Source organism: Colletotrichum fructicola (genome assembly GCF_000319635.2).
Source record: "Colletotrichum fructicola Nara gc5 chromosome Unknown KSG_Nara_v1_contig11, whole genome shotgun sequence".
NCBI lineage: Eukaryota > Fungi > Ascomycota > Sordariomycetes > Glomerellales > Glomerellaceae > Colletotrichum > Colletotrichum fructicola.
This window is the reverse complement of record NW_027094061.1, coordinates 2,396,815-2,421,245: the sequence shown is the minus strand read 5'-3', so window position 1 is coordinate 2,421,245 and position 24,431 is coordinate 2,396,815. Positions and strand designations below refer to the sequence as shown.

The window sequence follows — 24,431 nt, the reverse complement described above, 5'->3', positions numbered from 1 at the left end:
GACATGGGGACTAGCCTCCACTGTACGGATACATGAAGAGCTATACATAGTATGTGGACTGGTAAGTAGTTAAGCTAGCTGGGTCGGCGGCTGGTAGCACCCATAGCTCCATGAGACCCATTCTCCTGTATAATTACCTGCGGCTAACTGAACCTGCGACCCCATACAAGAGATGAGCTCGTGGCGGCGTCCAGCGAGCATTTACCCGAAAGACTGAGATGGTTCGACGATGCAGGAAACCTGCGGCGCGAGCGAGATACCAAGGGGTCCTTGGCAGCACCAAGTCCCATTCCTCTATCCTGCTGGCCATCACGCCTGCCGTCAAACCTGATGCGACCCATTAACTTTATCCGTAGACCAGCCCTCACTACCCGAAGGACCTATCTTTGCCCACCCGGGAGCCCTCTGAATGGCCCCGCGCACGGATGCAATTTTTTCTGGGCCTCTGGCGCCCGACACCCTGGAATCCATTGTTCTTCGGGTCGGCGTGCATAGAGTATAGGCACGGGTAGTGAGTGTTAGCATTGAGAGTCGGGGGCTGGTGCCGTAGCTGCCCGCACACAGGCCGCGGCCGCGGCGTAGCCGTACGGATCCCCGGCAACCCTGTCCGTTCGATCCGTCCTGGATACTCAAGGTCGTGTCCGTATCATCTAGCTGTCAACGCCCCAAGCGTCCGAGCCGGACCTACAGCCCGGAGCGAACGGGATATCCATGCACAGGTTAGCCTCTCGGCGGGCTAGTCGCATTGCAACCTGGGCAAGGATTGCCCGAGCTTGGACAGGGCCGCCTGGGGATTCGTACCCGGCACACTGCCCCACAAATGTTTCAGACGGGCGTCTGTTGATTTTCTCGGCCTATACGATCCTTGTCGATCGTGAGGCCGTCGTTGACAACAGTTCGGACGTTGCCGCTGCGGGCGCCATGATCTGACCACTGTACGTTCCTTAATACGATCACCACACAACGAAAGCTGCTGTAGAGTAGAAGGTCGGACAAGGCTTGGCGTATTGACGTCGAATATATGGTTACATATACTTATATGAATATATATAAGTATATGTATTTATATATGCTTAGTTATACATATGTATGTATGAAGGCGAGGCGGCTAAGAAAACGTCGTACGGTTCCCCTCCTCCGACCTCATCCCTCAAAACAACCTCAGCGAACGTACCTTCTCAGAGCCCAGATGATCACATCCCCGAACCTCTGACCATTAACCATAACTTACCCCGAAGCCTAATCTTCAACTAACCCCCACCAGCCCGAAAACGTATATCTTCTTACCCAAAACCACTCTGAATTAATCCGCGTATTTATGCGATATTTCTTCGAATTTTGCGCCCGATTTAAAGACATTCTTCTTCGGTCGGCGTGCAACGGGCGCGCCGTGGGTGGTATCGGCCGCCCGTATGGGGCACCTAGCATGGGCTTGGTACCGTACGCACAAAGTTACGGCGTGGCCGCACGAACACCAGTTTTCATCCGTTCGGATAACTCTACTATGAGCAGGCAGTCCAGGGCTGCCAGGTGTTCCGCAAGATTAACGCCGGTTGGTCGTAGGGCTAGGGTTGCCTGACCTGCTTGGTAGGCACAATACTAAAACGCCGCTACACTAGGTAGTTAAGCAGGGGTCTTGCTCGTTAGCGGTCTGTTTGGCCTCTAAGGAACACCTCAACTGTCAAGTGACTAGGGGCTGCGCAAAGCGAACAGAAAGACGAATGAGATACATACGCTGCATGGAGCTTGCGACAAGTCGAGCTCAGTGTAAGTAGCAGTTGAGTCGACGGCTACCGTCGCCTCGCGCGTCGCTCTCTACTTGAAAGACGGGTATGGACTGCGGTCTCTGCTACAGCCCGTCTGCCCGGGTTGATGGATCGGACTCGGCATTGCTTTCATATGCACTTCGCCTGACTTATCTCGCCCGCGAGAATTTAGGTCGCGCAGATAACTATAACTCACAACCCTATGAACTAGATGACACTCAGTGATGCTTGTAGGTGTTCATTATCCTTCGGAATGCACGATACAGGGCGGTAGACCCTGGCTTCTACGCCCAACGGACGGACAGGGTGTCCGCACAGCACGATCATATGCGTAGGGTATACAGGTATTCCAACACAGAAAACGTTGACGCATTCACATAGTAGACCTTAGAATGCCCCATGTGGGAGAGGGACTTCAAAGTTCAGACTGGCTAGCTTAGGCCCAAAGAAGCCACAGGTATATTCGGCTCACCGCCGCCGCCGCAGCAAATCACCTTCGCTATAATAGACCCGGCGACAGATCACACACCCTGACGCCAACGCCGACGCGGACACCGATCCTTTCCGTGATAGCCGACGTTACGTGAGTATTGCTGGGATGTATGTTGCGTCTACAGAAATCATGAGGGACATGTCGAGGATCGCAAGTCGGTCCCTTGGGGCGGCATGTGACGTCACCATCTTGTTACTTAAAGAGTCACTCTATAAGTTGGCAGAAGCTTGGCGTGCATTCTATACAAAGACCTGTTTCTTTTTCTCTTTTCTCTCTGACTCCCCCCACACCAAATGGATATGCTTGATATGTTAATCGAGCTTGGATGCTTGTCGATAATGCCTTAACAACATAGCTACACATCATTTGGGCGATGTTTCCATGCTTACTGTAAGGGATTAAGCAGACGGAACAGAGAAGCCCGGGAGCAGCTCGGCCAACGGAGGCCAAAGGGCCGGAGAGGCCAAAGGGTCCAGGGCACAGAACCCTCCACAGAGAGGACTTGGCGAGTACTCGTTGAAGGCTGGAAAAAGAGAATCCTCGAAGAAGCAAGCAAAAAATAGCGCAGCAATACCATACATACCTTTTAGGTTCTGCTTCTATCAGTTTGACCTAACCGTGGCCCGTAGCCCCTAAATACCTTTACACTTACGCAGTACGTACCATGGAGTATGATGAAAGCAATGTTTCAAGTGAATCTAGCTACGGAGGGTGCGCGATTGCTGAGCAACATGTTGTATGCTGAGATGAAAGTCCTCGCTAGGGGTCCACGCAGTTCACTACTGAACTGTGTCTACTTACTATTCACTAGATGTAGCTCCTAGTACGCAGGTATAGCTATAGAACCCAGGTACAGCAAGAGACATAGAGTAGGCGCTTTGTCGAACTCTTCTCTACTTCTCTATATCGGGGTGTTGGTATATATGTACGCTAGCGAATCATATATTAGATCCTGCCTAGCCCCCGGTTCTGTGTCAGGACGTTTGGGATTTGTAGCATTGTGAACCATTCAAGACAGCGAAGGATTGAACCACATCCACATTGGAATCTCACGTTCACTGTCTGTGACTTAAAGAAACCAAGGACAGGCGCTGGAACCGCATCCAGTGATGTAGCCTCCTAGCTTTGCGGTCTCATACCTATCTCGCCAAGTATCGTTCCCAAGCCTAATGTTATGTTATAGATAGAGCGGCTTGTGTGATAAGTTGCTAATATAACACTCGAGGGCCTCACTTTATCAACGTGGGCGTCTCTCTCATCTATAACGTAGGTCTACAACGCCTGTCTTGTCAGACCAGTATGGGATCCCCCAACCTAGTTCTACCCTATATAGTACCGGAAGACGGAGAGGGAAAGAGAGGGAGACAGTGGGGGAGATTGATGCCGCTCCCAACATCTTCATACTAGCTCTCCACGCTGGTTTGGCACCAGTGGATGACCTAGCGAGGCCTTGGGCTGACCCTCAGAGACGGAGAGGCGCAGATTTTCCCTTTTCTCAGTCCATGCTTGCGTGGTGCTGTAAAGTGGGACTGGCTCCACATTCCCGATCGCAGAATAGGCTAAACCGACCTGAGGGACTAACAAGAAACCGCAAGTGTATTAGGAGAAAAGCTTTACGGCATTGGGATTTCATGACATGCTGCGTCTGGCCGCCTCTCTCGTCTTACGTTGTGGGATATCTGATTTCTAATCCCGTTCATCCTACCCATGGGTTCCTTTCCTTACTTCAATCCCCACGTCACATATAGTAACTCGGCATGCCTATGGTAGACGAATAGGGACGACGAAATATCATAGACACCGTCCTGCCCTAGCAGACCTCGGGCTTGATTGAGAAAGGGTCAGCAACTTGCCCAGCCTTCCAGAGTCTGTCTCACGGGACAGAGACCAGTTCAACATGTGGCTTACAAGCGCTAGACCGTCCCTATCACAGCCCCTAGCACCTTCAGCCGTCGTTAGGGACATATCGCACATTACAAATTACCGAGTGGCCCTGACCATCTCGACATAGTACGTCGCGTTGGTGTGTACTGTGTGTGAGCGTTGGAGTGCATGAAGGCCGGAGACCTTGCTGCGTCACTCGGCAGCGGAGTATGGAACACCCCCCCCCGGCCGGATGCCACGTAGGCGAGGCAGCAAGCAGCTGGCACCGGCACATGAGGACACCAGGGTCTCCGGGCAGCCGGTCGGCGAACTGCATGTAAGAGGCATCGCCGGCGCCTTTGCCGTCCTATTGTCGCGCCTTCCTGCTCTGGAGACGCTTGAGATACGGACCTTCGACCGGGCCGGGCATTAGCAGGGTGATAGACCGGCTACGGCACTAGCACTCGGAGACCTTACAGTCTTGCTCCTACGTCGGATGATACTTTCGGCCAATAGTGCCAGCTTTATAAACCGTGAGGCGGCTAGCCGGATTGTCGTGCCATTATCCGGCCGCAGGCACCACCGCCAGGTTCGACTTCCACATCAGCGTAGGCGCCGTGCTTTGTATCTTATGACGGACGGCCCCCGTCGGCAACTACGCTAGAATAATTGGTCCTGAGCAAGGTTGACCTCTGCGAGGTAAGCGTGAGCCGGCTGCCCCGCCCGTGCGTGCCCGAACCTCAGGATTCTCCGCAGGGAGGATATCATCGACGCCGAGCACACACCGTCGTAGGCCAACATACACGCCTTTCGCACTTCCTTCGAGGCTTGTGCGCCCTCGCTGGGAGATCTCCTTCAGCCTGATCCTGTGGCTATGCGGCTTCGGTGTGTCACCATATCACCACCCGCGCTGCTCAGATGGGAGATGGAAAGCTTGGGGAGGCTCGCCGACGTGCTCCGTACTAGCATGGAATACCCGATGTTCTTCTAGCGATATTCCCGAGGGGACAGCCCGATCGTACCGTGGTAGTATTCGTTCGAGACTTAGATCATGGAAAATATAGCACCTAAGACGTGAAGCTTGAGGGAGTCGAAGGTGGAGATATAGTCGGCAAGTGAGACATCATAGGCCGAAGCGTTAGGGAATAGCATGCATCGGCTCGGGAGGTTTACGGTATAGGCGTCATCACTGCTTGGTTGGGGGGTGGGGGGGTTTCGAATTCACACCGGTAACTTTCTCAAACGCACACACAACCCTAATTATCTCACTAATAGCCTTTGACTCGCCTGAGCTTTGATGCTGCTATCCGTACGTCGTGTGGAAAAGGAGGGTTAAGAAAAGGATAAAGCGGGGAGAGTCCCCGCACAGGCTAAGGGGATTTAAAAAGGGAAGAGAGAGAGAGAGGAGATCCTGCGTGCGCAGATTGGCTAGTGCTGGGGTGAAGCTGTACGGCCCGTCAGCTGACAATGGCTTTCAACTCACTGGTGGCGTCCTTAGCCCTCGTAGGGAGTAGTCTTTCGTTCCTAGCAACCTCGAGCGCTTTAATCTTGATTGGTCTTCACCATACTCGACGCCGGTCTCTACGACACACCCTCGTCCTTAACCTCATGGTTGCTGGTAAGGTGTTCTCCTATCAACGTCAATGTTAAGCGGGATGAGACACTAACCAAGACGACCATCAACGCAAAGAAGTCATTAACTCAGCTAATAACACTATATCGGGGATCATCTACGTTAGGGACCAGGAATTACAACGCGGAATAGCGTGCGTTTTGAACGGCGTGTTTAGTCAGCTCTCAACGCAAGCATCCGACTTCTCCATCCTCGCCATCGCTATAGCCACGCTTCTGGTGATATGGCAGAGAACAAGTATGGCGGACAGCTCATCACTTAAGAGATTCTCAATCTGCTGCTGCGTATGGCTTATTCCGATTACTACTAGTGCCTTGGCTGCTAGGATCGGTGTGATAGAGCCAGTTGGCGGGAACTGCTGCTGGATTGCGCGGGACCGGCCCAACCTTCGACTTGGCCTCACCTATGTCTGGCGTCTGTGGATCATATCCACTACCGTTTGCATCTACACTTTCGTCTGGTGTTATCTCAGCCAACGTCCTCGCCCCGCCGCTAGTACGTCCTGGCTTTCGTGCGATACCGGATCACTAACAGTACGCCCGACGACAATGGCCATACTCGAGCCACGAGGAAGAAACTTCACACCAACCAGGCTTATGTGGGGTACGCCTATGAGGTGCTTGCAAGACAGCCGGGCAAAACGTACGAAGTGTTCCCTTTCCCGCGCCTCAGAGTACGCTCTAACTAGGTATTTAGGAGAATCGGATGGCAGATGCGGCAGTGCTGCTGATGATCAAAGTGGGCAGCAAGCTGGGCCGTTGGCTCCGCGTGCTCCTTCCGTGGCCAGAGTCCACAAGGAAAAGAAGCCACACACGACGGTACGCTCGGAGACGTCGCGGCAGAACGAAACCAGTCCGGATACGAGCCAGGTATTCGGACCGAGGGGGGCGGGCATTGGTCGATTAGGCACCAGGGAGCAACAAACACACGTTAGGGCATTAGGTGAACGACGTCCTCTACAAACTACACAGGCACTTACAGCAACGCTTCTTCAGACAGTCAGGGACTGCTCAGATTTCACCAACGGAGAAGATACTGCGGAATATAACAGCGGAGGAGGGACTGCAAGCCAGTCATGTATTCCTCGACCGTGGGGAGCTTCCCGCCTCCTGGAGTACAGATGGAACCCCAGCAGAGACACCACCGTCGCAAAAGACGGTGTATCGTCAAACGTCACGGCTGCAATGATGGCTAATCTTTCTACCAAAAAGCAGACCCAGACGTCAGAGCGGCGCATTAAGCGCATGATACTGCTGAAATCCTGTCCTATCTTATACATAATTCTCTGGATGCCCAGCCTGTTGAGCGGAATCATAGAGACTTCTGAAGCTAAGACGTTTAGCTCGGTATCAGCAGCGCTGCAAGTCTCCAGCCAGTTTGTTGGTCTTGCTAATGCAGTGACGTACTGCTTCCATGAGAGCGTAGCGTGTATATCATGAGATTGTAATAGTTATTGATCGCATCAAAGGCTGTATGCATAATGGTTCTTTCTTTCTTCTTTCCCACTCCACTCCCCTGGCTGATTTGCTTTCGCGGTTTCCTAATCTACCTTACTAACCAAGCAACCAACCAACCGAGCCACCAGCCAACCAGCCAACCAATTGACCAAGCCCTCACCATTCTCTCAACAGAAAGAAAAGAAAAGAAAAGAAAAACGGAAGAGTCGTTACAACTACGTGGGGTTGGTTAATATGTGCATAATTTACTTGTTCTTCGTTTTAATATTGAACCTCTCATATGCTTTTGCCCCCTTTACCTTCCTCTGTACGTGGCCGGCTTGGTTCTCATGATAGGTCAGTATTAATATCTTGGGCGTCTATGATTAAAGCAAGTGTCTGTCTATGCTCTCTATCATAAGTTAAAGAGATGAAGAGAGTAGTCAAGTACACTAAGGACTTAGCACGTGAAGCCATAGTGGCCTTGGATAACTCTAGTACCGCATCGAATGAGTATACGAGGTGGTTTAGCTATGGATAGTCTCTCTCATTATGTCTACTGCTCCCCTTAGTATTACTGCCTTATACTTAACTTATTTTCAAGAAGAAATAGGGCGCTTACCACAGCGAGGCCAGATGCTAACGCTAACAGAATCCAGCTCTTCGTAGTAAATACTAGCAGCTTCGAGGTAATGGAAAGATGCCTCCAAGCACCCTCAGGCACTGTGAAGTCTTATGAAGAGGATAGCCTGAGCCTGCAGAGACTAGTGTACGGATTTCCTCCCGCGGGCGCTGTTTCCTGCAGGGGCGAGGTGGTCCCTAGCACTGTTCATACTAGCGACCAATTCTTCGGAATTAACACCCTCATCGACTGCCATTCTTTCTTCAAAAAGCCTAGCACTTCAGAGATGCTTTCCAACTGCCGAAAGGGGAAGTACTCCTCATTCGTAGGCATGATTTTGCTTCACAAGATGCAGCATGTCAATACTATCATTAGCCAGGGTAAGAGGTGTGTTGATCCAGCATGTTCTAGTAGAAGATTTGGGTTTGATTCTCTTCTTTTCCCTTTCTTTCGCCCTGATATGTTTGACTCAATAACAAGCTTCCGCTTAGGGATAGTTAGTCACTATGAGATACCAATATAAGAGGCTTGGAGACAGAGAAAGACAAGGCCAGGAACGTATAAAGCTCTGTGTTATCTGCTATAGGAGCCATGGCAGTCCCATCTAAACGCATGTTATATGTATCATGTCGGAGGGTTCCGACGACACCTTTTCAACCTCTATCCAAGCTACGCTTGAGCTGCTGGACCGGACAGTATTCCGGCTTCGGCGTATACGTCGGCCCTAGATGTTACCACGTCACCTGGTTTGCGGACAGACACGGCATTATTAGGCTCGAGGAGCACGAGGCTATAGCTCTCGCAACGGTTGAGAGGATGCAATAACCTCATTGGTATTGTTTTTGTTGTTGTTATGACAAGGTAAGCTTGGATTAGTGATAGTAATGACAGGATTGCGCCTGAGTGATTCTGGGTCACTGGTTTGTATATCCTTTCATTTGTTAGTAGTAGGTGATAGGGGGTTCGTTCTTCCTCCCAGCGCCCACCTCAATTCGATCAATCAAGTTTGGGGCCCTATAATTGAACTCATTGACTGGGGATGGCTTTGTGATTGGTTGGTAGGTTGATTGGTTGGTTGGCTTGTTGAACTTGACTGATTTACTTGAATTGCGGTAGCCGCTGCTTCGCCCACCGCAAGGAGGGGCTGATATCGGGCCTCAATCGCTGAGCTGTCGGGGACCCCGTAAGCTGCAAACCTGGTGGTATCCCGCCTCGTTCGTACCGCGGTAGTACCGATGGGATGTTAGGCTGGGGATAAGACATATCTATCCGTCTTTCTATAATCAAGAGGGTTGGTGGTTTTAACAGTCGTAGTAGGGCCGAATAACGGTTAAACAAGTGAAAGTTTAAGGTGGCATGCAAGGAAACACCGTCTGGTTATGGTTCATGTATTCTGGGCTGAGGGCATGCTTGCTAGGTGCAATCTAGGGAATAAGAGGTTTGTGAAGGTGTTTTTTCTTTGTCCTCTTCTTTTGTTCCTCGGGAGAGTACAACATGCTGGCTTTATGCCAGGTTCTCATTTACGGTCCATGCTTATCTCTGCCCGCATTGGAATTGGCATCTATGGATCATTTTCTGCTGGACGGTGCTAGTCAAGAGAACAAGAATAGCCCGGAGAGGCCGTTCAAGGAGGTGAAGGGGGGGTGTGCAATCCTTACGTAGCTGGGGACGTTTGCTGTGTAAAGGCAAACTCCTACACTGATTGCGAGCGTCGTTCCACGTCTAATTATCTCAAACCTTGGAGGTAAATTTTCCTAAGACGCTGGACGAAGTCACGGAGATGAGCGGCTACACCTAGGATCCACCTCCACAGTGAAATGGTCCTATATGTAGAATAGTGGGGGCTTGTGCGTTGACTACAGGGCTGACAAGGGCAGGGTAGCTTGGCGCTAGTCCCACACACAGGGAAGGGCTGTGAATGAAGGGGTTGATGGTTTGGACAAGAATCGGAGAGATCACAACAACGCTATGTATAACGTCCACACCTGGACCCTCCCTCTAGTACCAGGGTTAAGGGGAAACGCCACGTAACCTCTGGCTGTTGGCTTAGGTGTGCAGATAGTGGTTTAAGAACAGCCTTATATAAGATCAGCTGGGCTTTATAAATAGGACTATCAGTCCCTCGTCTAGTTAGAATCTCCTGTCAAGATGTCTACATCATCTGTCCTTCTCGCCCTCCTTAGTTGAACTTGATTTTTTTCTAGCACGGTTGCAGTAGAAGCCTTTGACTCTTTGATTCTCCGATTAAGCCACTCCCTCGGCACGATGAGGCTCACGAGCGTTCTGGCGTTTTGCGCCACGGTCTACGGTCTGGCCATCTCGAACGTACTGAACGGAACTGACATCTCGGTGCCTCAAGACGACAGCACAGCTGCGACGCACGAGGATCATTTCAGTGCAAGTGGGATATTCTCACGAGACCAGAGTAAGGCCTGGCGAGAGGCCGAGAAGGTTGTGGGACGCCCGCTTCAGAACAACAAGTATTACTACTTCATGTCCTGTAACCCGGCGTATCGTAATCATCGCCAAACACGGGAGCCTTACCTGAAGTACGTGGTGGACCGGACCGACTGCGTCCATGTCGGCTTAGTGATTGGGAAAACGGCTAGATTCCAGAAGAAGTTCGAGGCCGAATATTTCCACGTGAGAGTTCTGGATAGCAAACCGGGCGAATGGAGCCAGACCCGCCACAAATGGGACGGCCCTGTTATAGATCAACGGTTAGTCCTTGCCCGACGCATGATTGGTCTTATGCTAACGCAAACATCTCTAGTATAACCTACAAGGGGCAGAAGGCTTCAGTTAACATTAAAGACTTGTGGAATTATGGTTAGTCCTCCCTAGTGTCTCCCCGAGCGACAGATGCTTAATTACGTGGTGTGTTTTAGGTAAAGAGTGGGTGGCAGCTGCCGGGAAAAAGATAGACGCAAACCACAACTGCCTGAGGTACTTCGACTTCCTAGTGTCTAAGATCTGAGAGGCCCTCGCTCAAGCATAATCTCGGCCGTTTCGTCTTTTTTTTTTTTTCCCCTTCTTCTCTTTTTCGTCCTCTTCCTCTCCTTTGTTTGGGTTTCTTTTGCGACAGATGGACATGCGCTACCACGACTGTATAGGGACAGGAGTGCTTCACGGTTAGCACGAACCCACGGAGGCATCCCAAGAGCTCAGTTACTTTGTATAATAGAAAAGCCCTCCACCGAATGTTCATAGCGAATAGGACTTATGTGACTAGGAACCGCTCGCTGAGAGGATGATCGCTAGGTCTGAGTAACCCTTCCCTGTGCGCAGTGTCCGAGCCGAGTGATACACCGATGAGCTTTTGTTCGTTCTGGGTCTACACCGTACGAATCAAACACCTGGGTTCCCCTCAGCCCGTATCCAGGTTCGACATAGTACATAAATCAGAGGTAGATTGATTTCAAGCCGCATGAGAGGAAACATCGTTAACAGCGGGGAAAGGACTTTAAAAGCAGCATCTGTAATTACTGGTTGTAATAGTCTTGCCTGCCTTAACGAAGGCAGCTCTGGGCGTAAGATGGCTACCTAAAAGAACACGACGAACTACCTTAGACTGATACAGACGTGCCAGCTAGGGGAAGGATGTTTAGACGTAGTTGACGTCAGCTACCCCTAACAAAGCTAAGTGGCGACGATCACCGACGCCAACGATAACGGCGAGCTCAAATACTCTTGCTTCCTACACTGGCGAAGTATAAGGCTAGGATATATCTGTTTACTACGTACAATGCCTGTAGTCTCCTCTGGTAAAGGAGGCCGGGGGTTGCTAAGGGTCGGCAGGCCATACGTTATTAGTGCTGTCAAAATTAAGATAGGAAGGGAGTCGGCATAAGAATTTGGCAGACAGTATGAGTCTAGCATCGTGAGGTTGTAAGCGTCGATATTATGGTGTTACGACCCGTTAGGCACAACACGTTGGAACAACCCCGCCTGGGATCTCGGCGGCTAACGCGGAACATATGTAAGCAGTGACACAGGTGTAACCAGAAACCATCGGAAAAGGAAGAACTATGGTACAGGTCACGTGACTTCGGGAACAGTACGGACACAAGACAAGGATGGATATGTTGGATATGAGCTATCCTTGTTGGATTGACGACTGTGTCTGGATAAAGGGATGCTAGAAATGCATTGAATAATATGCAAGAACCGGTGATGATGGGTAAATACAAGACAGAACCCCGCTCGGACCGGTATAGGAGGAAATCCCTCAATCAAGCAGAACAATCACCTTTTGATCAATGGACCTCAGTGGTATTGCATTAAATCAACATCGTTTGTCTAACACCTAACCCCAATATGGCCTATTTGCATCTGTTTCATGTAGTGTAGCACATCTCGATGGATCTGGCCAACTGGCCACTTATACTTATCATCATCAATCAATACACAGTTATGCCGTTACTCGCTGGTAGCCACGCTGTCTATCTGACAAGTGGCTTGATTAATCTAAGCTACGAGCGCTGGCGCTGGGCTACGAAGTGGTGTGGCCGACCCCTTACGTAAAGGCGGCATTCGAGCCGGGATTCGGGCCTCGGGCCCGGCCCGGCCGACTTCCGTCTCGCAATTCCCGAAATGCCCCTGGACCCATTACCCCAGTCGCGGACAGCGATTCATTCAAGGCTTTTCTAACGGAATCTCGTTGGCCGGGGCTCCAGTCAGGCAGCGGCGAAGAGGATGTTGAGCGACGTGAGACAAAATCATATGGAAGTCATGGTTATTAACGCAGGTTTTCGTTTGATATGGATGCAATTTGCTAATTTTTCCTCTGCCCGGGGGAAGAGCTGGCAACGAGCGATGGCAGGCCCCCGCCCTCCCATGGCGCTTGCTTGAGGTCGCAGTTGCGTGCGCCGTCGGCCACTCTCCCGGCCCGGATGGAGACGCTCAGAGTCCGTTTCCATGAACTCCCTGTACAATTGTAATGGCACGCCATTATCGTGCCAGGGGTACTGTGGCTTTGCTTGTGTTTGAACCTGTTTTAATACAAAGGAAAGCATTACATATATCGAAGGAAGCTGAGCTACTGTGACCGCCCGGTGCTCTCCAGCCAGATCAGCCGGCCGTGGATATAAGCTGGCCATGAATCAATATATACAAATTACCATGTCTGTTGTCCTGGAATTTGCTACCCTTTCTCGTTACTCGTTCATACAGTACAAAGCATCCTATTATTGCAGGTAATGTCCGATTTATGGGTCGCAATTTCTTAGTCACGTGGGCAATGGTGGACGCAGACGGTTTCTTTTCACATGCGAATGACGAATCGAATCTACAGAAGGATGACAGTGCAATTAGCGGCCAATTTGGCGGCGAACTACGTGGGGGGTTACTGTTCCCATGCCAGCCACTCTGAACGTGCCAAATATGATGATGGTCGTCTTTGACCACCGTTTTGAAATGTGTTCGTGTTGTGCTCATTTCGTACGGTACAGTATCTTGTTCCAATACCTTAATCTCACTTATTGCCAGGGATGAACTTCCCAAAGCATGGAGATCCCCGCAGCGCTGGATCCCATGGACGCAAAGTGTTAGGCCCGACTGTGGGGGATCGACTTAGTAAGCACAAGACGAAGTCTTGGCCACGTGACTTCAGGCAGTCGGGGCGATTGTTGTTGGGGCAACGGACATAGTTGACGATACTCAAATCCCTTCTCGTTACGCGTTGATCCTTATCACACATCTCTTTGGCCACGATGGAAGACGAAATCGCCATTTTACGACAACAGCTGCGGGAAGAGCAGTGCCGTCGTGAGGAAGAGCAACGCCGTCGCGAAGAAGAAGAACGTCGACGAGAGGAGGCTGAAGAACTCGCGAAGGCGTCACAACCACAGACACTCCAGAAGTATCTCGAATCTTGTCACTCGCTCAGCCTCGCCATTCAAGTAGTGACCGATCGCACCTTAACTACGCAGGGCGAAACGACCAACCCGACTGGTCGGATTTTCCCTCGACAAATCATTCCATGGGACGACTTTGCGACAAGACAGGAGGAGATATGGGATCAACTCTGGAACTTCGACTCGTTTTCTTCGGAAGCTGTGTTTCCATCCCCGCATCAACTGGAATACGTCATGTCTCTCATCAGACCTATCAGCAGCGAGCTTGGTCTCCGTAACTTCCAGCGCGATACGGTCGAGAACGCAGTTCAGAAGCTGGTCGACAAGGCATACAGCAACGAGCGACTCCGACAAAAGATAGGCTTGCAAGGAATCGTGACGTTCGAGAGCCACACGAACCTCGGACAGACAGATGAAGCCCTTTCCGAAGCCATGGAGCAAATGTCCATCGAGCAGGATGATATCGACGCCGCGGCAGCAGCCTCCAAACCATCGAACCGCAAGCCCCGACGCAGAGCGAGAGGGAAGGGCAATCGGGCTGATCAATTCTGCATATACCGCACCTCCGACGGTCGAAACGTTCCAGCCCTAGCGATCGAGTACAAGGCACCGCATAAGTTGCGACGCGACGAGGTCGTCACTGGTCTGGAGTCTGAGATAAGACCGGAACGCGACGTGATAAACAAGGACGGTGAGGGGTTTGCGTTTGCATCGAGATCGCTCGTTGCCGCCGTTGTGACCCAGCTCTTCTCGTACATGATCGGCAAAGGCATCCGTTATGGGTATGTGTGCACAGGAGAGGCATTCGTCTTTCTGCACATTCCGGATGATCCTACCATCGTATACTATTCTGTGCGCGTGCCTAACCTGGACGTGCTTGACGACGAGAACAGGCTCCATGGCACAGCTGTTGCGCAGGTCTTTGCATTCATCCTGCAGGCCCTCCGTGCCGAACCGCCCCCATTGTCCTGGCACGACGCAGCCGCGGTTCTCGACACTTGGGCGGTAGAGTACGACGACGTTTTAAGAAATATACCCGAAACAGTGCGCAAGGGCAAGGAATCACGTCCCTCTCCATACAAGCCCCAACGCTGGCGAGGGTTCAAGCGCTCGCCGATTCGGACAAGGTCTCGCTGCAAGCAATCCGACGGCAACGCAAAACATCGAGACGATAGTGGTGACGACGGAGAAGGGACACCTCCATCACCTACCCCATCGCGATTGCCTCATACTCAGGGGAAAGCTATCGTCACGTCAACGGTGGCGGGGTCGGTAAGAAAAGAGGCGCAACAAAGCAAGAAAGGCCGACAGCAGAGCCAAGGCAAGCAGCAAAATATCAAGGAGCGTCCCTTTTGCACTACGCAATGCCTGCTTGGACTTGCGAGTGGCGGGCGAATGGATGGACGCTGCCCGAATTCCCAGGATCACGGACAGCAGCACCTTCACCAATTAGACTTCCTTCGACTCGTCCGTACTCAACTCGCCGAGGACCGTGGTCCTGATGCTGATGTCGTACCACTTCACCTGTCCGGCTCAATTGGCTCCCTTTTTAAGGTCAGGCTGTCTTGCTATGGCTACACTCTTGTTGTCAAAGGCGTTGAGACACTCGATTTGGCTCGCCTGTGCCATGAGAACAAGGTTTACGATCGACTTCGCCCGATTCAAGGAAAACATATTCCTGTCTGCCTGGGACGGATAGATCTAGCCCTGCCGTTGTATTACAACAGCGGCGTGTACAAACACGTCTTATTCCTCAGCTGGGCCGGCGTGCCTCTGTTCGACACCACTAACGAAGCCGCCAAGGCCGATATCGACGCGGTTGCCCAGGCATATAAGAAAATGCATAATTTGGGTGTTCTTCACCGCGATGCGGAGCTACGTAACGTCTTGCGTGACACAGCGACCGGTAGTATCATGATAGTGGATTTCGAGCGGGCAGAAGTTAGCTGCCGCCCTCCGCTCGGCTTGCTTAGCTCTAATGTTCAGAGCAAGAAGAGAAAGCGGGCGGCGCTAGAGAAGCCAGGAATATCAGAGAATCGAGGGGAAGACGGTTTTGCCAAAGAACTAGAATCCATCGTGGGTCATGTTTCAAGGTATATTACGGCGGCGCAGCGGGGAACCGCTGTCAGGGTGGCCAGTATGGTCAAGATGTACGATAGCTCGGTCTGATTGGCTCGGTGTAGTATGTTTGCTTTGAAGATATCTTGATGTTTTTAGTGATTTGAGCAACAGGTGTTAGTAGGTTATCTCTCTGCAGAGGACCAGGCAGAAATCAGCCCGGTCTATGATCTTTGTCTGTAGACGTCTTAGGCATGTTCCGGGACTATTGCCCTGGTCCCAGAACGTCCCAGGCAGGTCCCAGGACTACGGCCCTTGTTCTGGGACGTCCTTGGCGTGTCCGTGTATGTTCCAGGCCTGTACCAGGACTATCATCGTCCTAAGGTGTCCCAGGAGTGTCCGTGGACGTCTCAGGCTTGTCCCGGGGCTATTGATATTGTCCCGGGATGTCCCAGGCTTGTCAAAGGACTATCGCCACTGTCCCAGGCAGGTCCCAAGACGTCCCAGGTCTATCCATGGACTGTCATTATTGCCCATGGACGTCCCATGTCCTGAGCCTATCACCGTTATCCAGGACGTCCAAAGCCTATACCAGGCGTTTCTATGGTTGTCGCCGACAACCATAGAATAGACAACCATAGGATCTCCAAAACCGGGATGCCCATATCAGCTCTAACGTCAGCAGAGCATCATGCTCTTAAGAGACCGCCCTGCGCCTGGAGTGCCGGCATTGATTAATTGATATTTGATCTTACCTAGTTACACCATTTCATGGGCTTGAGACTTCCATGCGTTATAGTAGCACATCCCCTCTCTATGGGGTGCATATCTGGCGCTTACCAAGAGCTAGTGGGGGTGCTTGGCGTGAGAGAAATCTTTATACATAATTGACGGCGCTTGTTCCCTGCAGATTATTTGGAAGGGAAGGTCTGTAAAGCTGGCTGCGTCTGAGGCCGGGGTCACCATTGGATTATGATAAGCTTGTCATTTACTTCTGGACACCAGACCTAGCGCGGTGAATAGGAAACCAGAAGAAGGGGGCGCCTGCAATACCCTTGCCATCACCCGAGCACGCGGTCTCGCGCCGAGCTTCGTGACAGCCGCCCGCTTCCTATCGGTTCAAGTCGACAACAAGCCTCTCGCCTTTAGGTAGGTAACATTTCAATCTGCCGGTTCATTCTCGATCCTTCTTTGCCAGTGTCCAATCATGCCGTGTCAAGCACTTCACACACTCATCATTTGTCAGCCCGCCAGCGACGAGCTACCTGACTTCCGACGCGTTGGAAGACCTTTGGTATAAAAAAACAGCAGAGTCTCGTCTGTTCCTTTGGGATCCACCGTTCGGGTTACGGGCAGCTCTCCGCGTGGCTCTCCGCGAATTCTCCTCGTCCTCGGCGCCTCGAACCTCAGCACGCGTAAGCATATACCCAGGGCAGACCGGGTCTGATGCGCCTGCTTCATCGTCCGCGGTGGTGAGGAAAGCTGGCCACACGATTTTGACAATTTCGCTCGTCGACAGCATTACCGGCTTCAACTCTTTCTGTTGCGTTTGATGTTCCTTGTTCCCTTCACCTGGCGTCGTCGCTCTGGTGCAGTTATCCGGTGCGACTGCGTCTATCCGCTTCGGCAGAGGTTGCCAGTCATACGGCGTCTTCAAGACGAAACACGGCTCGACTTTTTCGTCCAGCCTTTGGATACGCTGCCAGCTCCCACGTAACAAACTTATCAGCTGACTGAGCCGGGATCTAAACGTCGCATGTTGGTCGATAGGTATAGTTTGGTGCAAATGTCTCTTCCGCTTTCAGAACAAACAATCAATCTTTGATGTGTGGAAGCGACATTCCGTTACTGCAAACTACCTCAAACTGGTTGAAAAGTCCAATTTTGGCCGCAAAAGAAGCCGTAATAACCCAACATTGGCTGTGATTATGTTTGGATCCAGGTATGGGGAAGTAGCCTAAGTACCGAGCCAACACCCTTGTCTGCTGATCCACAGTGACAGTGCGAGTTGTTTCCAGCGCTACTTGAGCTGACTTGCTGATGTACTGACGGCTACACGTGATCTGGCTTAGTCATTGTCTTATCTCGACCTTATCGCTGCCACGTGCTGCCTGCTTACAGAAAGAGATGGAAATGTATGGAAGCTTAGCGTTTAGCACCCTATGCCACCTGTTGCGAGTGATGATGGTGGCGCAGAACATGCGAGCATCATCCACGCTGCGTGAATGAGACACCATGGATCAAAACGAAGCTTGGACTATTGATGATGACAGCGACTCCCAGTCTTCTACACTTTCCTCCTCCGACGGTGCATCTCAACCTGCGCCCGTGGCGCAGGGAAGCCGCCTGAGACCTGCCGGCGCCGCCCTCACGTTCGTCCCGTACGCTGATTGGGAGCCAGAGCAGTCATACGAGAACGAGCCCATCATACGCTATAACATTGAGTGGAAGCTCTTCGCGAAGAATCGGGGGCAGGCTGGCGAATCAGAGCTCGACGTGGTGATATCGCCGCGCAAGTTCTGGAAGCACGTTCTGCAGCCCAAGGTGGCTGCCGCAAGTGCGGGCAAGCCGTGGAAGGAGGAAGCCACGAAGCTTGTATTGTCCGTGACCGATCGTAAAACCGGCAACATCACGAAGCGTTTTCCGAAACTCGATATTGACTGGCCTCTTGTCACTCGGCAGCTTTGTGAATGGAGCAAGTTCCTGGACGAGGGAAAGAAGATCACCATCACTGCCACATTTTACTACGTAAGCATGGACGCAGGTAAGTCTGGCCGGGCAGGAGCAACAGCCACTCAAGAGGCAGACTTGGAAGCCAGAACCGTCGGCTTAGGTCGAGGTGCCTGTATCAGACAGGCATATGCGCTGATGCGCTGCCCCGGCCGGCCGTGTACAAAAGGAGACCACTGCTGGCAGCACGAAGGGAAACACCATCGTCTTTTACCACACCACGTGAGGATGCTGGCCGATCATCTACAGGCAGGGAGGCCTCTGAACGGACACGAGGACGTTCCGGATGAGTTTCGTCGACTCGTTTTAGAAGATGAACGTGAGCTTGAGGAGAGGGAGCAACGAGAAAAGGAAAGGTCGAGTCGCCGAAAGCGGACGAGACGTGACTCGGATCTGTCGTCGTCTGATGTTAGGTTCGTCCAATGCCATCCGTGTGTCGGCGGTGCGAGCAAAACCCCTGCCTCTCCCAGATTGGTGTTCCAGTCGACACCGTTGCAAAGGATGGGCTTGCCTAGAGAAGATGCGGTTAGGGCGTATAGCACGTGGCAGCAGTCCCAGGTCAGCACAGACGAGCAGAAGGACCACTACGCCATGGCTCGGGACTTGACGTTAGCACATGGCTATGATCTGAATATGCTTGCAGCTAATCAGGAACGGATGTATCGATTCTACGTCGAGCACGGAGTTCTGGCTGGTGTTTCATAGTGCTACGTTTCTGACGTTCCGTCATTTTTGGCAGAGCACGGCGGTTGGGATGCTATGTAATCCAACGTCAAGGATATTTTGTAGAGTAACGTTCATCTAGATTCATCTTTAGGCCCCGTCAACATCAATCTGGGCCTTCTTGAAGTGTCCCCTGGCTATCCTTCTGTCCCCTCCAACTACTCTAATCTGCATCAGAAGGTAGGACTTGAAGTCGCCCTGAATGAGATCCTCGTCTTTCAAAGACATCTTCCTGATGCGGTTCTTGACTGACCCAAACAGATACTCGATTGGGTTAGTGTCCGGTGAGTAGAGCACTTGAAATTCGATAATCACACCTGCCTGCGCGATGAGATCCTTTAATCTTTGAGAAACAAAATGGAACGAAGCGTTGTCCATGAAGATGACAGATCTCGGCGCGGGGTACCTGCCGCAGAAAGGCAGCAGCCTCTCAAGGAAGCCCTCGAATACCTCGGTGTCTGTGTTTTCTTCATAGACCTCGCAATAAATGACACCATCGATGGTATATGCCGGCAGTATCTGGGCTCTTTTTCCGCGATGGAACCTCTTGGTTTGTTTCGGCGTCACACCCTTCGGAGCATACCCACGGCCCAGTATCGCCAGACCACGATCACTTCCGCTTTCATCTACGAATATCATTTGGTCAAGCTTGTAATGCGATCGCCGGTCGATGTAGTCGTCACGGAGATCCTGGCTTTGTTCTTTCGCGACATTCTGTGTAGCCTTCTTCGTCCAGCCGGCTCGTTTCAGCGCCCTTCCAATGGTACATCGCGATAGCTTCACTTGGTATTGTCGAAAGAGAAAATTAGCCATGTCTTGTTGACTCATACAAGGATTGCGCTCCAGCTGGTTCTTCAAAGCTAGCCACATGTTTTCTGTCATCTCTTTCGGTCGGCCCATAGCCTTACGAGGAGGGTCAATCGTGCCATGTCTGAGGATGTTCGATCGAGCGGTACGGATCGTTCGCGTTGTGCAAGGGACTATCACCCGAGAAATTTCGGTATCCGTTATGACCTCGTTGCCCTGTAACTTATTAATAATGACGCTTTGGAGCTCTGACCGCTGTATCTTCGATAACGTGGGCGCCATCTTCAACGGCAATGAGGATGCAAACCTGACGATTGGCGCAATCAAACCAGGTAGCCTCAGACACCGCAAAGAGCGGTGAAACATTACTCCGATACATCACCCTATCCCGCCCCACTCATTCGCATCGGGCGGTCATTGCAGTTTCGAACTGCAAAATCTAATGTGACGACGATTATCCAACACCTCCGCGTGCTGTTCACTTGCCTCCCTGCAACACCAGGGTTTTGGAAGCCTGAAGAGGGCAAATCAAAGTCGACAGAGAACACAGGCGTAGAAACGCAGCCATGGCTTATCACCTATGCACGCGAGCCAGCACGCGATGTACGATTGGGCCAACAGGCGCCGGCCTGCATGACCACAGCCTCGTCAACCCCTCATCGTAAGGCAATCCGGGTCCTGCCTAAAACAATGTCATCATTTCCCCTGATCATCTATCGCTGATAGTAACAACGACAAACCTGCATACGTTATGGGAAAATCGAAAATCTTCCAACGCTTCAAGGACTCCATCCGTCCTGGGAACAGCAACGGAGGCAGGCAAGATGCTCGGTGTAACCGACCCGCCCCAACACCAACTCTACTTAAAGAAGCCACCTCTTTAGTGGTTGATGTATCTCACAACACGCCGTTCCTCCCGGAACGATCCTCGCGCACCGATCTAAGCCCACTCCAAGCCACAGAATTACTGGCTTACGCGACGCCCGGTCGAACTCCGAGCCCAGCAACGCATCCCATTACGCCGCTCTCACAAACAACGTTACCAGTCCCTGAAAACGCACCTTCACTCTGGAACAGTGCGTACGAGGCTCTGCGCGACAAGGATGCGCAGTTGGTGACGGAATATGAGATACTTCTCTCAAAGGAGCTAGATGATCCTAGTAGGTTGTGGTGATAACTTCACCTTCTCTTGGAAGCTAAGTACGTTTCAGATGCCGCCAACAGGCCACAGGAGCCAGCCCAGCAGAACGATGGTCAAAAACGGCATGATAATCGAATCCATACCGACCCTGACAAGCGCCATGCTCAACTCAAGACGATCACCGACCGTGGCCTGCGACGAGCCGACGACAAGCAAACCAAGTATACCATATTCGGACACCAATTTGTTCTCAGGGATCAGGTTAAACAGGCTGCCCAGTTTGTGCAGGCTCTCAAGGGTCTCATCGATGAGGCTGTCGAGGCGTCTCCCCAGGCATCCCTCGTGTGGGCTGGTATGTGCGTTTTGCTCCCGGTCTTCACCAATCCAAGTGCGGCAGAGGAAGCCGACCGCGATGGCTTATCGTATGTTGCTTCTCGCCTGCGATACTATGTCGAACTCGAACGTCTTTTATGGCCGGAAAGCTTGATTAAACCGGGGCTGAAGACGGAGTTCGACAGCCACATCGTCGACCTTTACCAGGACATCCTCGAATTTCAAGTCAAGACCGTCCTGCGATTCTACGGCAGGTGGCTTGCTAATATAGGTCGGGATATACTTCAACACGACGAGTGGGATGGATTGGTTACAAAGATCAAAGAACGGGAACAGGTCGTACAGGAAGAATCAAATACCCTGAATAACGTTGCTTCACGTAACACCTTAGAAGCCATGAGCAAGGCGGCACAGCGACAATACAATAACATGCAGTCGCTGCTCTCAGTCGCAAAGGATCATCTGGCCGTCTCGATACAAAACCGTGATATTTCGGCCGAACAACTTGCAGAGCTTAAGCTTCAGACGTTCGTCACACTTCGCTCAGCTGCAGATCACTGCTAAAATTTATTAGTCAATTTCTTGAGGATCGTCCTATAGACCTTCCCATCGTCCATGAAGCGCGCTACGACAGTGCCGACGTCCAAGATAGCCCGAGATGTGAGAGTGGCACTCGGACTCGCATCCAGCAGACGATCTATCAATGGGCAGATGACGAATTTGGCGAGCCCATTTTCTGGCTCGTTGGTCCGGCAGGGACCGGCAAGTCTACTATTACGCGCACAGTTGCAGACTCTTTAGCCAGAGAGAAACGACTGGTTGCTGGGTACTTCTTCAAAAGAGGAGAACAGGGCCGCAATGACACCAACCGCCTGTTCTCCACCCTTGCGATGCAACTGGCGGACACGGTTCCCCGCTTGAAAGGCTATCTTCGGAGCTCTCTCAAGGGCCTTGACAGGGACGCAGTTGAAAAGAAGGGTCTCGAGGCGCAGTTTGACAAGCTTATGTTCAGTCCTCTGATGGATTTGAGTTCCACCAGCACCGGACAAATGCTCGGGGTGATCATCGATGCCCTAGATGAATGTGAGCGTCCTGAGCATCTCTCGTTGGTCACTGCATTACTGGGCAAACTTCGGGATGTGAGCACAATACGCTTGCGTGTTCTCCTCACGAGCAGGTCCGCTCCTGAAATCAGCAAGACCCTCGAGCCCTTCATCGAAAACAAGACTGCTCGTAAGCTTGAGCTTCACCGAGCATTTGTTCAAGATACAAAGACCGACATCCAAACCTTTCTGAAGGCAAGATTTGCAGAAATCAAAACCAGGCGCAACGTGCAGCAAGACCCATGGCCTACCGTTGACGAACTGAATCGCATGGTCCAACTGGCTACAACCCCTGAACCCCTCTTTATCTACGCTGCAACTCTACATCGGTTCGTCTATGACGAAAAGAGGCCCCGCAATCCCAAGACCCAGTTGAAGCTGTGGCTCAAGCAATGCGAGAATGGCAAATCCCAGCTGCACCAAATCTACGATCCTATTCTCGATCAAGTGTTCCTTGGGCACGAAGAAGCAGAATCTGGCCTGCAGCTGCAGTTCCTAGGGGCTCTTATTCTTCTCGCTACCCCACTGCCTGCTGTCTCTCTCACCATTCTTCTCGGTATGGATATGGATGACGTGAACTGGTGGCTTCCAGAGTTGCATGCGGTGCTGGATATCCCTCCCGAGCCTCATCACTCCATACGATTGCTACACAAATCATTTAGCGACTTTCTGCTCGACTCCAAGGATACACGGACTAGTGACTATTGTGTAAATGCTGTAAAAACACACGCTATGCTAGCAGCAAAATGCATTCAGCGTATGAACAACGGACTCAGGCGAGATATCTGCAATACTCAAAAGCCAGACGTGCAAAGAGATGAGATCGACAAGGACGTGATGAATACACATATCCCTGCCGATCTCCGGTATGCTTGCCTTTACTGGGTTTACCACTTACAACAAAGTGAAGGGTCTTTAGGAAATGACGTTTACCTATTCCTCACCACGCACCTTGTCAGATAGACAGCGTGGCTACCAGCGAGTAACGGCATAACTGTGTATTGATTGATGATGATAAGTATTAGTGGCCAGTTGGCCAGATCCATCGAGATGTGCTACACTACATGAAACAGATGCAAATAGGCCATATTGGGGTTAGGTGTTAGACAAACGATGTTGATTTAATGCAATACCACTGAGGTCCATTGATCAAAAGGTGATTGTTCTGCTTGATTGAGGGATTTCCTCCTATACCGGTCCGAGCGGGGTTCTGTCTTGTATTTACCCATCATCACCGGTTCTTGCATATTATTCAATGCATTTCTAGCATCCCTTTATCCAGACACAGTCGTCAATCCAATATTAGGAAGCATGTCAGGCCCACATTGCATAACCGAGTCAAGCATCTCAACTATGCAATCCGGTACTGCTTCCTAATGTTGGATTGACGGCTGTGTCTGGATAAAGGGATGCTAGAAATGCATTGAATAATATGTAAGAACCGGTGATGATGGGTAAATACAAGACAGAACCCCGCTCGGACCGGTATAGGAGGAAATCCCTCAATCAAGCAGAACAATCACCTTTTGATCAATGGACCTCAGTGGTATTGCATTAAATCAACATCGTTTGTCTAACAGTTCTTGCATATTATTCAATGCATTTCTAGCATCCCTTTATCCAGACACAGTCGTCAATCCAACATTAGGAAGCAGTACCGGATTGCATAGTTGAGATGCTTGACTCGGTTATGCAATGTGGGCCTGACAGACCCCCAATCCGCGACGGTTCCCGGTCATTGTGTAACTGGGCCAGTACGGCGAAGATGGTCTCTCGCTGGTCATATATTCAACGTTTCACAGAGCAAAGTAAAGGCTTCCGCGTGAGGTAGCTGTGGAGGAAAGAGCTGCAGCATCGTGGCGCCGTAC

The 24,431-nt window shown here is 51.4% G+C and overlaps 6 protein-coding genes across 6 annotated transcripts; 5 read left to right on the top strand and 1 right to left on the bottom strand.

Annotated features, from left to right (window-relative positions):
* Nucleotides 1-5,589: 5,589 nt before the first annotated feature.
* CGGC5_v017190 (uncharacterized protein) lies at nucleotides 5,590-6,485 on the top strand (the record flags this gene model as incomplete). Its single annotated transcript, XM_066153810.1, has 4 exons — nucleotides 5,590-5,740; nucleotides 5,816-5,888; nucleotides 6,290-6,397; nucleotides 6,452-6,485. 4 exons carry the CDS (start codon nucleotides 5,590-5,592, stop codon nucleotides 6,483-6,485), a joined length of 366 nt encoding a protein of 121 aa, XP_066006968.1.
* Nucleotides 6,486-10,078: 3,593 nt separating this feature from the next.
* CGGC5_v017189 (uncharacterized protein) lies at nucleotides 10,079-10,790 on the top strand (the record flags this gene model as incomplete). The annotated part of the gene is made up of 4 exons (XM_066153809.1): nucleotides 10,079-10,362; nucleotides 10,423-10,533; nucleotides 10,587-10,642; nucleotides 10,702-10,790. The coding sequence occupies 4 exons, from the start codon at nucleotides 10,079-10,081 to the stop codon at nucleotides 10,788-10,790; spliced, it is 540 nt and encodes a 179-aa protein (XP_066006790.1).
* A 2,734-nt stretch (nucleotides 10,791-13,524) lies between these two features.
* Nucleotides 13,525-15,837, top strand: CGGC5_v017188 (uncharacterized protein; the record flags this gene model as incomplete). Its single annotated transcript, XM_032028315.1, has 1 exon — nucleotides 13,525-15,837. One exon carries the CDS (start codon nucleotides 13,525-13,527, stop codon nucleotides 15,835-15,837), a length of 2,313 nt encoding a protein of 770 aa, XP_031875392.1.
* A 2,124-nt stretch (nucleotides 15,838-17,961) lies between these two features.
* CGGC5_v017187 (uncharacterized protein) lies at nucleotides 17,962-19,161 on the top strand (the record flags this gene model as incomplete). Its single annotated transcript, XM_066153808.1, has 2 exons — nucleotides 17,962-18,490; nucleotides 18,710-19,161. 2 exons carry the CDS (start codon nucleotides 17,962-17,964, stop codon nucleotides 19,159-19,161), a joined length of 981 nt encoding a protein of 326 aa, XP_066006792.1.
* A 108-nt stretch (nucleotides 19,162-19,269) lies between these two features.
* On the bottom strand, nucleotides 19,270-20,049 carry CGGC5_v017186 (uncharacterized protein; the record flags this gene model as incomplete). The annotated part of the gene is made up of 3 exons (XM_066153807.1): nucleotides 19,270-19,443; nucleotides 19,497-19,515; nucleotides 19,586-20,049. The coding sequence occupies 3 exons, from the start codon at nucleotides 20,047-20,049 to the stop codon at nucleotides 19,270-19,272; spliced, it is 657 nt and encodes a 218-aa protein (XP_066006791.1).
* A 503-nt stretch (nucleotides 20,050-20,552) lies between these two features.
* On the top strand, nucleotides 20,553-23,526 carry CGGC5_v017185 (Vegetative incompatibility protein HET-E-1; the record flags this gene model as incomplete). Its single annotated transcript, XM_032028318.1, has 4 exons — nucleotides 20,553-20,647; nucleotides 20,713-21,146; nucleotides 21,198-21,987; nucleotides 22,035-23,526. The coding sequence occupies 4 exons, from the start codon at nucleotides 20,553-20,555 to the stop codon at nucleotides 23,524-23,526; spliced, it is 2,811 nt and encodes a 936-aa protein (XP_031875396.1).
* Nucleotides 23,527-24,431: the final 905 nt, after the last annotated feature.